Here is a 14,916-nt window from a genome sequence, read left to right as displayed (position 1 = left end):
CCTGGTCATAGCTGCTGTAAACATTGTCTGTACTAGAAACATGAAGAGAATGCTGTGATAATAATGGATTAGAAAGAAATTGAAAGCCGGGCAGTGGTTGGTCCATGCCTTTAATCCCAGCACTTGGGAGGCAGAGGCAGGTGGATTTCTGAGTTTGAGGCCAGCCTGGTCTACAGAGTGAGTTCTAGGACAGCTAGGGCTACACAGAGAAACCCTGTCTCGAAAAACAAAGAAAGAAAGAAAGAAAGAAAGAAAGAAAGAAAGAAAGAAAGAAAGAAAGAAAGGAAAAGAGAAAGAAAGAGAGAAGAGAGAGAGAGAGAGAGAGAGAGAGAGAGAGAGAGAGAGAAAGGAAGGAAGGAAGGAAGGAAGGAAGGAAGAAAGGAAAGAAAGAAAGAAAGAAAGAAAGAAAGAAAGAAAGAAAGAGAAAGAGAAAGAAAAAGTTGAAAAATAACAGGGAAACTTCCACATTAATAGAGAAAGAGAAATGAATAGCATGTTGGTCAAGCCCATCAGAAAAAGGTTGGGGGTGAGAATATAAAGCTTCATGAAAGAAGGTGGGTGGGGTTGTATCGATTTATTATTAACATTACACTAAATATGAATGAATCAAATTCTCCTGTTAAAGCAGAGACCTCCAGGCTAGATTAAAAACAAAGAAACACAGTAGGACACACCCATAATCCTAGCTTTTTGAAAGGTGGAGGCATAAGAGCTAAAATCTGAGACTGTTCTGAGCAACTTAATAAGGCTATCTCAAAAACAAAAACTTTTGTTAAGGGTTGGAGATATAGGTAGATGGTAGAATCCTGGCCTGGCATACACAAGGCCCTGGGTTCAATCCTCAAAAGTTCAGATAAATAAATGAGAAATTAATAAATAAAATTAAAACAATAATGGTAACAACTTATATCCTATATAAAGAAATACTGCACAGTCTGCATATGCACATGTACACACACCATTATAAATGCTGATTCAGCTTACACATTTATTACAAAGCCAAATGCAATCTTGAGTAGGAGATTCTACTTTACCATAAGCCAATGGTTTACAACCTTTGGGTAGTGTGACCTCTTTGGGGGTCAAATGACCCTTTCACAGGGGTCACCTAAGAACCAGAAAACACAGATATTTATATTACAATTCATAACAGTAGCAAAATTACAGTTACAAAGTAGCAATGACAATAATTTATAGTTGGGAGTTATCACAACATGAGGAACTGTGTTAAAGGGTCACAGCATTAGGAAGGTTGACAGCCACTGCCATAAGCCTTAGATATAAAAACTGGTGGGGCTTACTTAGCCTGGGCAACAAGAATATTTAAGAGAAATATGAACAGTTATGTTCCAAATACCCCTCCCACTGCTCACAAATGAGTTTTCTTTGGTCCTCAGGCAGATCTGGAAGAAGAGAGAATCCGACAGAAAATAGCAGAAAGGACTTCAGAGGAAACCATCCGCATTTACTCTTTGAGGCTGTTTCTGAACTGCATTGTGCTGGCTGTGCTAGCTGCATGCTTTTATGCAATCTACCTAGCAACTACTTTCTCACAAGAACACATGAAAAAAGTAAGTGTAACACGAGAGTCAGTGATCTTTCACGCTGGTGGATGCATGCAAGGTGCCTTGCAGACCTGTGTGGAAGGTGCGACCATCTGTTCAGGTGGGGAGAGAAGTTTGACTGATACAGGGACTGAAAATCGGGTGATCAGTTTCCACTTTGAAGTCATCAAAAATACTGCTTGGGGATACCTCTTCCACAGTATTCAGATCTAAGCCAGGCTGCCTAGGATTTATCTCTGAGTCTTCTAGATAATAGCCAGGGCCTCAGTTTATCTAAAGAATCAGTGTTTTTTTTTTTTTTTTTTTTTTTTTTTTTTTTTTTTTTTTTTTTTTTTTTTTTTTTTTGGTTTTTCGAGACAGGGTTTCTCTGTGTCTCTGTGTAGTCCTGGCTGTCCTGGAACTCTCTGTAGACCAGGCTGGCCTCGAACTCAGAAATCCGCCTGCCTCTGCCTCCCAAGTGCTGGGATTAAAGGCGTGCGCCACCACCGCCCGGCTTGAATCAGTGTTTTAAAAATATTTTTATCTTAAATTTCACGGATATTTGTAGGGGGTAGGGTTTGTGCACATGGGTGCCTGTGCCCAGGGTGATCAGAAGATGGTGTTAGATCCCCTGAAGTTAGAGATTCAGGTGGCTGTGGATGCTCGAAACTGGATCCAGGCACACTGCAAGAACAGCACACACTCTTAACTCCTGCGCCCTCTCTCCAGCCTCAAACAGTGACTTAAAAAATCCGTGTTGGAAAGAGTGTGGTTGTGCTTACCTGTAATTCCAGCACTTAGGAGACTTAGACAGAACTTCATAGTGAGTCTTTTTTAGATATATAATAAAAAATCTACGTTGGGTGGTGGTGCCTCATGCTTTTAATCCCAGCACTTGGGAGGCAGATCTGTGAGTTTGAGGCCAACCTCATCTCTAGGGGTACACAGAGAAATCATGTCTTGAAAAACAAAAATGATTAGGCATGAGATACCTGTATACTGCAGATACCATTCAGTTTGTGGCTTTGGCATCCATTCGTAGGCTGTAGCTGTTTTCTGTAAGGTGCAAGCTGGTTCACTGCTGTATCCACATTCTAGCCAAAGGGAAAATGGTGGGGCTGGGGCAGCCCCATCTCTTCAAGGATGAGATGTGGAGTTTGATTTTAAACTCCTGCTCTACAGCCTCAGCTAGGGTTCAGTTACAGTTGTGCCTGCCTTCAGGAAGGCTAGGAAGCTTGCCTTTCAAGCTATATATATGGCTAAGTGATCTGCTACTATAAAGAAAGGAGAGAATGGCTGTTACAACGATCATTACAACATCCTTGGAAGTACCTTGCATTGGCCACTTACACCGCACACACAGAAATTCCTTCAGGAATCTGTCCAGAGTCTTCATTAGTCTTCATCATGGCACTAGGTCTCTGCATATGCGCCTGTAAGGGAGGATCTAAGCATCTAAAGCTTGTGTTTCCCAGCCACACTGGAGGATAAATACGCTTGGTCTATTCATTCAGCATGTAGTTGAGTTCTTTTCAGCGCCGCCGCCGTCCCACATCTGCTGACCAGTGCACTGTGTTATCTCTCCAGGAAATTGACAAGATGGTTTTTGGGGAGAACCTGCTGATATTGTACCTCCCATCCATTGTGATTACATTGGCCAATTTCATCACCCCAATCATCTTTGCCAAGATCATCCACTACGAGGATTACTCACCAGGCTTTGAGATCCGCCTGACGATTCTTAGGTAATGCCTAACTGCACGCATGCTAGGTAGATCATTGCTTGCTCATGGCAGACATCACTAATAGATTGCAGTGTATTTTTCTGCTATGCTGACAATCATTCTTCCTTTGATGAGCCCATGAATAAATTAATATTTGAATATGCAGCGAAGGGCTGTAGACTTCAGAGTCTCCTCTCAGTATTGTACCTTTGATTCTGTGTTAACTGAACACATAGGACGAGGCCTTAGAAGGACATACTTTTCTAAGATGGCAGAATTAACAGTATTAGGCAGAGTTCAGAGTTCTCATCAATGAGTAAAAATGACTAAGTACTTACGCTTGAATAGGATAATTTTTTTCCTACTTCTCAAATTGTGAAATTGGGTTTATCCCTTACCTTTGAGACTGTCTTAGTTGGGGTTTCTGTTGCTTCAGTGAAATGCCAACTTGGAGAGAAAAGGCTTTATTTGGCTTACACTTTGATGATGGATTACACTGCCTCCTCACTGTTCATCAATGTAGGAAGTCAGGACAGGAACCAGTCAGAACAGGAGCCTGGAGGCAGGAGCTGGTACATGGGCCATGGAGGGCTGCTGTTTACTGGCTTGTGCCCCATGGCTTGCTCAACGTGATTTCTTATAGAACACAGGACCACCAGCCCTGGGGTGGCCCCACCCACAATGGGCTGGGCCCTCCCCATCAATCACTAATTAAGGAAATGCTAACTAGTGCTGGTGGCCCACACCTTTAATCTCAACACTCAGAGGCAGGCAGATCTCTGAGTTCAAGGCCAGACAGGGCTACATAGAAACACCCTGCCTAGAAACACCACCACCACCCAAAAAAAAGGAAAGGAAAGAAAAAGAGAAGAAAGAAAATGCCTTACATCCCAAGCTTTTGGAGGCATTTCCCTAATTGAGCCTCCCACGTCTTAGATGACTTTAGCTTGTATCAGTATGACATAAAACAAGCCGGGACAGAGACAGGCTAAAGGATTTATCTTTTATCCTAGTAGCTTTATATGCAGCTGTGAAATAAAATGGCTGTTAGTAGTCTTTACTGTGACCTTAATGGCTCCAACTCTGGATCTTCCAGGCACCTCTGCCTCAGCCACCTACGTGTTAGGATTATAGGCCTGAGTCACCACTCCAGACTATGTATGTATGTATGTATGTATGTATGTATGTATGTATGTATGTAATATATATATATATACACTTATATATATTTATATATATAAATTTTTAAAAAGTAAGCAGAGGCCCAATAAAATCTTTGTATTTTCAAATACAGAGAGAGACAGAGAATTTTATTATTATCACTTATCTGGACAAGACAATAAGTTCATTGTAATATTTTCAGACATGTATAATATGCTTCAATCATATTGATTTCTCCCACACTCCTATGTCTCCCCTCCCTCATGTGGTTCCCTCCCTGACACTGTAGGACTGGTCAAGCCCTCCCACACAATGCCTTGTTTAACAAATCCTTATCATAAATCCAAAGTAGAACCAGTCTCTATAATGGAGAGGCTGTGGGGCTTATTCAAATTAGAATCCACATAGGTCCACATGCTGGGTTTAATTACTGAATCAATCTCTCTCTCTCTCTCTCTCTCTCTCTCTCTCTCTCTCTCTCTCCCTCCACTCCCCTCTTTCTCTTCTTTCTTCCCAACCCCCCCACCCCTGAAACAGGGTCTCACTTCGTGATTCAGGCTGAATTCTATGTGCCACCATGCCTTGATTTTTCCTGCCCTAGAACTTGTAGGGGCTAGAGCCATGGCTCAGCGGTTTATAACAGCCTGTAATCTCAGTTCTAAGGGATTCCATGTCCCCTTCTGACCTCCATGGGCACTTGCACATATCCACACACAAACACATACGAATATACATAAATAATAAAAAAATGAACATTTTAAAACATAAAATATATATGACTTAAAGTTACCATTTGATCCATTTATAGTGCACAGTTGATTGGCTTTAAGCCAGTTCTCCACCACCCACTTCCAGAGCTTTTCTTCATCGTCCCCAGCAGAATCTCTACCTAGGTTTGCTTGCAAGGAAGGTGCCTGTGTTCCTCAGCGTCAGGGCCAGAGGGAGGCCAGCCCTGATGGCCCTCTTCCCCTCCCTTCTTCCCTGCAGGTGTGTCTTTATGCGGCTGGCCACCATCTGTGTGCTGGTGTTCACGCTGGGCTCCAAGATTACATCCTGTGGTGACAGCACGTGTGAACTCTGCGGCTATAATCAGAAACTCTACCCGGTGAGCCAGGGCCTGGGCTCCCAGCTGTGAGGCAGATCTGGCCCCATGCCAGGCATGGTCAAGGGCTTAGATACCGAAGTCTGTGCAGGAACTTCTGGAACAGAGATGTAGGGATTGAGGATACCGAAGGCTGGCTTCCTGTGCTGGGAGTGGGTCTTTTAATGTGTCTCCCTCCATGTCTTGGTTTCAGTGCTGGGAGACTCAGGTGGGACAGGAGATGTACAAGCTGATGATCTTCGACTTCATCATCATCCTGGCCGTGACGCTGTTTGTGGATTTCCCTAGGAAGTAAGTGTGGCAGTCCCTGCTGCCTCCCACTTTATGACTGGAAGCTCTTGACCCACTCCTGTTCTCCACAAGTGCTGGGTGACTCCACTGACCAGGGAACCACTGACATCTGATGACTCTCAAATGGCCCTAGACTACTGACACAGTCCAGCATCAGCCACCACTTCTTTAGGTGGAACCGTGGGACCCGGGGTGGAGATGGTGCCACTTCCTACAAGGCCTCCTGTGCTGACTTCCTGCACTTGATGTGGCCAAGGCCCTGCCAGGGCAGACACACTAGGTAGAGCTTCTGGATCAGGGTTCACACCATCTTCCTGGACCATGAACAAGTTGTTTCTCCGAGTAACAAGACACTTAAGCTTCTCACCTGAGACAGGAAAGGATGATAGCAGGGTCACCTCATAGCCTTTCTGTGAGAATAAGCAAGATACCTCAGATCAAAGCAAGGAGAACACCCTGGAGCACAGAGCTCAGCAGAAAATGACCGTCACCATTGTGACCCTTACTGCTGTTATCATTGTGTCCTTCCAGGAATCTTAAATGAAACTGTCATCCTACCACAGTCAAGGCACCTAGGGTATGATGATGCAGGCCTGTCATTCTAGCATGCAGGAGGCTGAGGCAGGAACATCCTGAATCGCAGACCAGCCTGGGCATCTTAACCAGATCATTCAGATGTGGGCTAGAAATCCAGAGAACCCTAAAGCTAGATACTAGAAAAAGAAATCTGAGGGCCAGCAAAATTATCTCCAAGGGTAGGCACTGTTCCTACACCCCCACCACCTGAGATTGCTCACTGGGGCTACATGGTGGAAGGAGAAAACTGACTTCCACAAGTTGTCCTCTGACCTCTATACTGTGCTATTGCATTTGTCCATACGTACAGAGATGCTGTGGTGATGCACACCTTTAATCCCCCAGCACTCTGGAGGCAGAGGAGGGCACATCTCTGTAAGTTCAAGGCTAGCCTAGTCTACCGAGTTCCAGAACAGTCGTAGCTGTTAACAAAGAGAAACCCTATCTCAAAAACAAAATAAAACAAAACCCCAAGAACAAACATACACACATACACGCATACATGCATACACACATAAATGCATACATACATATATGCATGCAAGCACACATGAAATTAACATCTTTTAAAGAAATATTGGGCCAAGGAAATGACTTAGTCAGTACAGCACTGTCCATACAAACATGAGGACCTGAAATCAGATCTCCAGTATCTAGGTGAAGCCTGGAGTGGCAGCTGGTGCCCAGCCCAGCATTGGAGATGGTGGGGATCCCTGGGGCTCAATGGCGAGCCATTCAGTCCCATCAGAAAGCTTCCTATTCAGTGAGAGATCCTGTCTCAAAAAATCAGGTAGAGCACAGCTCAGGGAGACACCTGATGTCAATCTCTGCCCTCTGTATGCATTCACACACCTGCATGCACAAGCATGCACACGCACACGCGCGCGCACACACACACACACACACTCTCTCTCTCAAACTTGCCTTGGAAATGACTTTGGTTGGTGGGTGTGGCCCCGTAGCCTCGGGGCTCTTGTAGAGTCATGTAAGAATGTGTCTAGTTTGTTTCCAGGCTCCTGGTGACCTACTGTGCCTCCTCAAAGCTGATCCAGTGCTGGGGGCAGCAGGAATTCGCCATCCCGGACAATGTCCTGGGCATCGTGTACGGGCAGACCATCTGCTGGATTGGCGCCTTCTTCTCCCCACTCCTCCCTGCCATCGCCACCTTGAAATTTGTTATCATCTTTTATGTGAAGGAGGTGAGGAAAGGGGGCAGGGCTCACACCAGTCTTTCTGTAGCTTTGTTTTTGCAGTGCTGTGGACAGGAATCCAGCATGGCTTCAGCAGGCTAGGCCAGCAGTATACCATCTAGGGCACGTATGTGTTTGAAGGCCATTCTATACTCATGAGACACATCATAATTACATGTCCCCCAACCCAAGGCTTCGTGCAATATCACTTTCTTAATATGAATTTATTCTGGGAAGGGACTTCAAATAAATTTACACCTCTTTTTTTTTTTTTTTTTTTTTTTTTTTTTAGACACAGTCTTGCTGTATATCTTTGTCTGGTCTCAAATTCCTGATCTTCCTGCCTCCGCCTCCCAAGTACTGAGGTTACAGGTGGTTTTTGTTTTGTTTTATTTTGTGTTAGAAAAAATTTCTCAAGCACATTTAAGAATTGCTTTGTTCCTGGGATTTATAGATGACTGACTGACAGAGTGAGTCTGAGCTGTCAATCAATCAACAGTGGTGCCGGGCAGTGGTGGTGCATGCCTTTAATCCCAGCACTTGGGAGGCAGAGGCAGGCGGATTTCTGAGTTCAAGGCCAGCCTGGTCTACAGGGTGAGTTCCACGTCAGCCAAGGCTATACAGAGAAACCCTTTCTCCAAAAACCAAAAAAAAAAAAAAAAAAAAAAGAACAAACAAACAAACAAAAAAAAACCAACAGTGGTTTATTTCAGTGACATTTAGCCAAGGATTTGTTGATTTCTGTTTTGTAATTTTGGAGTCAATCCATAGCTTTTCAGAGCTCGGTAACTTGTGGAGGCCCAGGCACAGCTCACGGTCCCCAGGCATTGCGGTAGAACCAGGGGAATGAAGCAGCCCTGCAGGTCAGGTCACTGGCTTGCCGGGACTTACTAGTTTGTTCATCATTATGAAAGCAAGCATGCTCATCATTTTTTTTTTAAATGAAGATGGTGATTTTTTTTAACTTTTAATTCTCTCTCTGCATGTATATGAATGTGTGCATATGTGTGTATATACACGTGTATGTGTGTACATGTGTGTATGAGTGTGTATGTGTGTGGTGTATGTGAATGTATATATGTGTATATGTATGTGTGTGGGTGTGTATGTGTGTGTATATGTGTATATGTATGTATGTGAGTGTGTGTGTATGTGTATATGTGTGTGAGTGTGTATGTGTGTGTATATGTGTATATGTATGTATGTGAGTGTGTATGTGTATATGTGTGTGAGTGTGTATGTGTGTGTATGTGTATATGTATGTATGTGAGTGTGTGTGTATGTGTATATGTGTGTGAGTGTGTATGTGTGTGTATGTGTATATGTATGTATGTGAGTGTGTGTGTATGTGTATATGTGTGTGAGTGTGTATGTGTGTGTATATGTGTATATGTATGTATGTGAGTGTGTATGTGTATATGTGTGTGAGTGTGTATGTGTGTGTGTATGTGTATATGTGTGTGTGTATGTGTGTGTATGTGTATATGTGTGTGAGTGTGTATGTGTGTATATGTGTATATGTATGTATGTGTGTATGTGTATATGTGTGTGTATGTGTGTGTATATGTGTATATGTATGTATGTGAGTGTATGTGTATGTGTGAGTGTGTATGTGTGTGTATATGTGTATATGTATGTATGTGAGTGTGTATGTGTATATGTGTGTGAGTATGTGTGTATATGTGTATATGTATGTATGTGAGTGTGTGTGTATGTGTATATGTGTGTGAGTGAGTGTATGTGTGTGTGTGTGTACACAAAGTGTATGCTCCAAAGGTAGATGCATTAGGTTCTCAGATGAATTTTATAGACAGCCATGAGCTGCCTGGGGTGGGTGGATGGAAATGAACTTGGATCCTCCGCTAGAGCAATATGTGTACTTAACTATTGGGCTATCTCACTCTCCCCCACTATGAGCTTGTGCTCCTTGATGCCCCCATTTCCTGTGGATTATCCCCTGGTGCTCTGGTCCCCATGCCCCAGCCCTGAAATAACCAAGGCTCAGGGTTAACTGGCCCCTGGTCACACAGTGTGGCTATGTTTCCCTGAGTGTTGGATGGAGTCAGGTGTAGCTCAGCACGGCTGAGCATTGGCTCCCACCCGGTGAGAAGGACCTTGCGCTGGACCAGACTTTATCCTGGGAGCCTTTGGCCTTAGGCCACTGTTCTCCCATCTTCATTTGGCAACATCAAGTAGCTGATGCCATCAGAGGACGCAGGAGTGCGGACACACTCATAGGAAAATACTGGGTGGTTAGTGAGTTCCCGTGTGTGCTGGAGTGAAGGGCAGGGGTGTGCGGCAGTCACTGGCTCCAGGCCCGCCCTGCTGCTGCTGGCCGACTGTTCCAGTCACAAGTTGCTCTGGTTCCTGTGGAACTCAGACAAATTTCATGTCTTCTGTAGAAATGCAGGTTTTAAAAAACTGGAAATAGTATGCCTCTCTCCTTCTTTCCCTCCTTCTCTACTTGATATTTCCTTCAAGTCTTTCCCTGTCTGTGTATATATTTATTTTTAACATATAGGAAAGTTTATATGTGTATAAAATGTTCAAGCAAAATGTCTCCCTAGTTGGCATAGATCATTGTAGATCCACTGTAAACATCTATGAATAATAAAATAATAAAACTTTAATAAGTGTATGTTATATAGGATCTTGAAATTGGACAGTTTCCTCCCACTGTGTGGGCTTTAACATGCTCTCACAGATCACCTTAAAGTACTTGTGTATACTGGATCTTACAGATCTACTTTGAGGCGTCCCGACTGTTGGCTTTCAACATTCCTTCTGGATTATTCTGTCTGCTCAAGACTTGAGGTGTTGCTGTGTTTTGGTCCGTTCTCCCTATTATGTCATCCACATGAATTTCCCCCAAACTGGAATCTGGGCTGAGGATTCTTTTTGATCTGTGTGACACTGTACCTTGGCAGGGGAAGACAGAAGGCACTGTGTTGTGAATGTGTTCCCTCTCGGAGGCGCTACTTAGGACTGGTGTTTCTTCTTTTTCTCTCTGTTCTATAGTTGAGTCTTCTCTACACCTGCAGACCCTCCCCACGCCAGTTCAGAGCATCCAACTCTAACTTCTTCTTCCTGCTGGTGCTGCTGATTGGGCTGTGCTTAGCGATCATACCTCTGACCATCAGCATGGCTCGGTAAGGAGTTCTTCGTTTTCTAAAACAGTATTTGGTTCTGTGACTTGTATCTTGGTATGTTCAAGAACTTGTAACATTCTTCAGGGCTTTTCTAGGGTGTTCTGTCCTCAGAGATCAGTAAGTTCCTGCTGTCTTCTCCATACCTACATTTTTTTTTGTTTGTTTTTCTTTGTTTGATCTTGCTCTTTTTTACTGCCAGTGCTGGGGAGCAGGCAGAGACAGCTGGAGGATGGAGATGGGCAGATCCCAGGGACTCACTGGCCAGCCAGAGCCGTCTAAAGGGCAAGCCCCAGGTCTAGAGTTCCCTGAGAAGCTTTGCTTTAAAAAAGAAGGAAGGGTGTATATATGTGTGTGTATATGCAAATGTACACGTACTCACATGCACACACACATACACACAGAGAGACAAAGAGGAGGGAGGGAGGGAGGGAGGGAGGGAGGGAGGGAGGGAGGGAGGGAAGGAACAGATTGTTCATTTATTTCTGCCAGCTTCAGATTTCTCAGTTACCCCAGCACAGTCTTCCTTCCCAGGTTTATTTTAAAGTCACAGTCTTTCCCACTTCCCACATTGTGCTCAGCTGTCATATCTTTTTAGTTGTCTTTGATTTTCTGGGGACTCTAGGCCATTTTCTCTGCCTTTGAATTGAGAGGCTGGAGGATACCTATCTGTCTAATTGTTTTTGTTCCATGACACCAAGCTTGCTTCTCTGTCTTGAGTCTCCTGTAAACTGAAAGGTAGACCTAGAGACTTGATGCAGTTTCAGGGTCAGCATTTTAGAACCGAATATCCCAGAAACTTCTGGACTGGGGAAGTTCCCTGTAGGCTATTGTAAATAAATATGCTGGCCATGCAGAGGCAGTCCTCTCAGCCTGGGCTGAACTTCTCCCTCTCTGTCCTGGCAGCATCCCTTCCTCAAAAGCCTGTGGCCCATTTACCAACTTCAACACCACCTGGGAGGTTATCCCCCAGACTGTGAGCACCTTCCCCAGCTCCCTGCAGACCCTGATCCATGGCGTTACATCAGAAGCATTTGCAGTGCCTTTCTTCATGATCATCTGGTGAGTGACAGCCAGACCAGGCCAGTATTTCGAATGGAGATATACATCTCCTCTCACTTGGGAAATGGAGTTTGTGTGTTTGAATTGTTGGGACCAGGAATCACCTCACAAACTACACAGATAACAATCTCAGTCAGACAGGGATAGTTTATCGAGCAGATGATCCAGGACTGATCAAACAGGGGGATGGTCCAGATTGGAGAACTGAGCCATGACTCTGAGTTAAGATCCTACAGGGACTTTAAATCCCAAATCCACAAACATCTGTGCCAAGTTATTCCACCAATCAGGAGTTAGGGATAGGGGGTTTCCTTAGGAGCATGTCTTTGTTGTACATTTATCCGGCTCCCATTGGTTGGGTATTCAACTGTGGCAAGAGACTTGCCTTGTCTAATACTCATGTCCTAACTTGTCTACCAGGATGGAGCTTGTCTTACATTCATGTCTTAACTTGCCAACCAGGATGTCAGTCAGCCATGTACATGTCTCTTTCTTCCAAGTAGAATGTCAGTTCCCAGGGAGGTCTTGGGAACTTAAACTTTAATTGACCACTGCTTAAAATGGAAGTCTTACTCCAAATAGTTTCTTACATTGGTCCAGGTGTTTCTTATGTTGGGGTCCATCCCAGGGGCAGCTTATAGAGGCAAATACCATAAAAGCTTATGCATAGGTGCAGGAACTGCTGTTGGTTGGTTGGTTCAGATCCAACCTTATTGTGGGTAACTGTACAAAACAGTTCTACTGACTTCTATCATGATTGGTTTCCAAAGGTACAGAACAGAACAAAACAGAATATGTAATCAATCTTGGCATTAGATAGTTTCCTTTTAATGGCAGGCTAGCCAGGTAACTGTTACCTAGGCCTTAACGTTTTACCTATGCCTTAACATTTTACCCAGGTCCCAACAGAATGCTTTCTGCTACTGTGACAAAATACTCGAGAATCCATCCCATGGTCACTTGGCCCTGTTGCCTTAGGGCCTGCATGGTGGGAGCACGTGGTACAGCAGTCCCATTCACTGTTCACTGGGAAGCAAAGAGGAATTCCTTTCAATATCCCCTTGCAGGACACACCCTGTGACCTGCCTTCCTCCTGTGAGAACCCATCTCCTCACAACACCATCTGCTGGGAGCCACACTTGCAGCACGTGGGCCTTTAGGAATGCCCCAGAATGCCATGTGCTAGGGGAATGTTGACTAAACTCAGATCACACATGTGAACTGAACCCCGAGGTCCTGCTCATAAAAACCAAATAATCGTGGCCTATTCCTAACATCATTGGTGGTTTGCCTAAATCTTACACTTTATGGAGAAAAAAAAAAAGGATCAGTGAACAACAGAGAAACACCAGAGAGCAGCTTGCACTGAACCCTGGCTCAGCCATATCTAAGCCACACTTAACTTCAACTAAGTGTGCCTTCTGCCTTCCGTGCCTTAACTTACAAATGACTCACCTCCTATGATGTCATTAGTCCAGTAAAAGCCCACTATAGGAAGCATGTTTAAAAAGGAAAAAAAGGACAACAAACAAACAAACAAACAAACCCTCCTGAAAGTGGAATCCTATTCCTTGCTGAGCTTAATAAAATGAATCAGGGATGCTCAGCTGGCTGACCTGGATTCTCAAGAAGCTGTGTTCCCGCAGCAGTGGGGTTATAGTTTGCTCAGTGCCCCGGTGGTGAGCATCTGCTCTGCCTTTGCGTTCCTTGGATGCTGTTTCTTCTAGGGACTTAGAGATTCTTTAGATGTCCTGTGACTTGGTCCTCATTTTATCAGCTCTGTGTGGGGACATTAGGCAGGAATGAGGTGGGGGCTCACCCTCTGTCCCAGTTGGAACTCCCCCTGAAGGTAATTTGACCCCGTCTGAGACCCAGAGTTGCAGACAGGAAGCTGTTGGTGGCTTTTAGTCCTGATCGCTGGGCTTTCCTGTACTCATCTCACAGATGAGGAAACTGAGGCCAGAGCGCTTGCCCAGTGATCATCCATGGTCAGTTACTGACACCCTGAGCTGACTTTCTGGACTGTTCCTCTTTTCATTTGATCATTCTGCATGTCAGGGGAGTAATTAGCTCATAAAGTTAAAGTCAGAGCCTCCTGGCTCCAGCTGTTTCTTAGGCCGTCCGCTCTGGAGATACAAGGAATTGCTTGCTTAGTTATTTTTCCAAGCAAAAGAAAACATAGTTCAGATGAAATGTTCTGTATTAGTTTCTAGTAGCCTGCAGGGATCACAACTCCCCAGTAAGTAAGTGCTGGGTGGATTTTAGTGGCCTTAGATGATACAGACTCCCAACTGAGGCCTGGGGTAGTTTTTGATGGCCTTCAATGATGCAAACTTCGCTGTGAGTGCTAGGTGATTCTTTAGTGACTTTCTGGGACACAAGTGACCTGTCTGTCTTGCTTTGCAGCCTCGTCATGTTCTACTTCATTGCGCTGGCTGGGGCACACAAGCGGGTGGTTGTACAGCTCCGAGAGCAGCTGTCCCTGGTAAGGAAGCACAGGCCAAAGGGTCATGACTCAGGGCCATTAAACCAAGACTCGGAGCATAGCATGGTGGCACTGTCACCCTCACACTCAGGAAGCTGAGGCAGGAAGCTTGCATGTTCCACATATATCTGGTCTACATAGTGAGTTCTACACCAGCCTTGGCTTGATAGCAAAACCTTGTATCAAATATAGAAAGGGGGAAAAATAGAACACCCCTCTCTAGTTTCACTTGGTCCATCCAGCACTACACCAGAGAGACAAAGTACTAAAGAGTTAGAGAAGCTAACTTTGGGATGGAGAGATAGTTCAGTGTTAAGTGCTGCTGTCCAGGCATGAGGACCTGGGGTCAACCCCAGCATCCATGTAAAAAGCCAGGCGCCCTGGCCTGCATTCTGTCGCCCCAGCACTGGGGAAGCAAAATCAGGTGGATCTCTGGGCTGACTGGCCAACAGGCCTAAACTCCCAGCAAGTTGCAGATCTAGTTAAGAAACTGTCTCAAAAAATGGTGGACCAGGGAGTGGGAGAGATGGCTCAGTGATTAAGAACATTTGTTGCTCTTGTGGAGGACCAAGGCTACTGCAGCCAGCAGCTGAGGAAGGCCTGCTAAAGGCAGTGACTTTAAAAATGAGATGTGA

At 44.7% G+C, this 14,916-nt stretch overlaps 1 protein-coding gene across 1 annotated transcript in view; it reads left to right on the top strand.

Annotated features, from left to right (window-relative positions):
* Window positions 1-14,916, top strand: part of Tmc7 (transmembrane channel like 7) — a 51,633-nt gene that overhangs the window by 33,264 nt on the left and 3,453 nt on the right. The window contains exons 8-15 of the mRNA XM_034510524.2: window positions 1,398-1,571; window positions 3,132-3,289; window positions 5,417-5,534; window positions 5,725-5,822; window positions 7,411-7,597; window positions 10,607-10,737; window positions 11,641-11,796; window positions 14,203-14,281. Of these exons, the coding sequence (XP_034366415.1) occupies window positions 1,398-1,571; window positions 3,132-3,289; window positions 5,417-5,534; window positions 5,725-5,822; window positions 7,411-7,597; window positions 10,607-10,737; window positions 11,641-11,796; window positions 14,203-14,281 (1,101 nt within the window). The remainder of the gene's footprint in view (window positions 1-1,397; window positions 1,572-3,131; window positions 3,290-5,416; window positions 5,535-5,724; window positions 5,823-7,410; window positions 7,598-10,606; window positions 10,738-11,640; window positions 11,797-14,202; window positions 14,282-14,916) is intronic.

Source organism: Arvicanthis niloticus, chromosome 1 (assembly GCF_011762505.2).
Source record: "Arvicanthis niloticus isolate mArvNil1 chromosome 1, mArvNil1.pat.X, whole genome shotgun sequence".
Classification (NCBI taxonomy): domain Eukaryota; kingdom Metazoa; phylum Chordata; class Mammalia; order Rodentia; family Muridae; genus Arvicanthis; species Arvicanthis niloticus.
The sequence above is the reverse complement of the archived record's forward strand: the minus strand, read 5'-3'. Positions and strand labels throughout refer to the sequence as shown.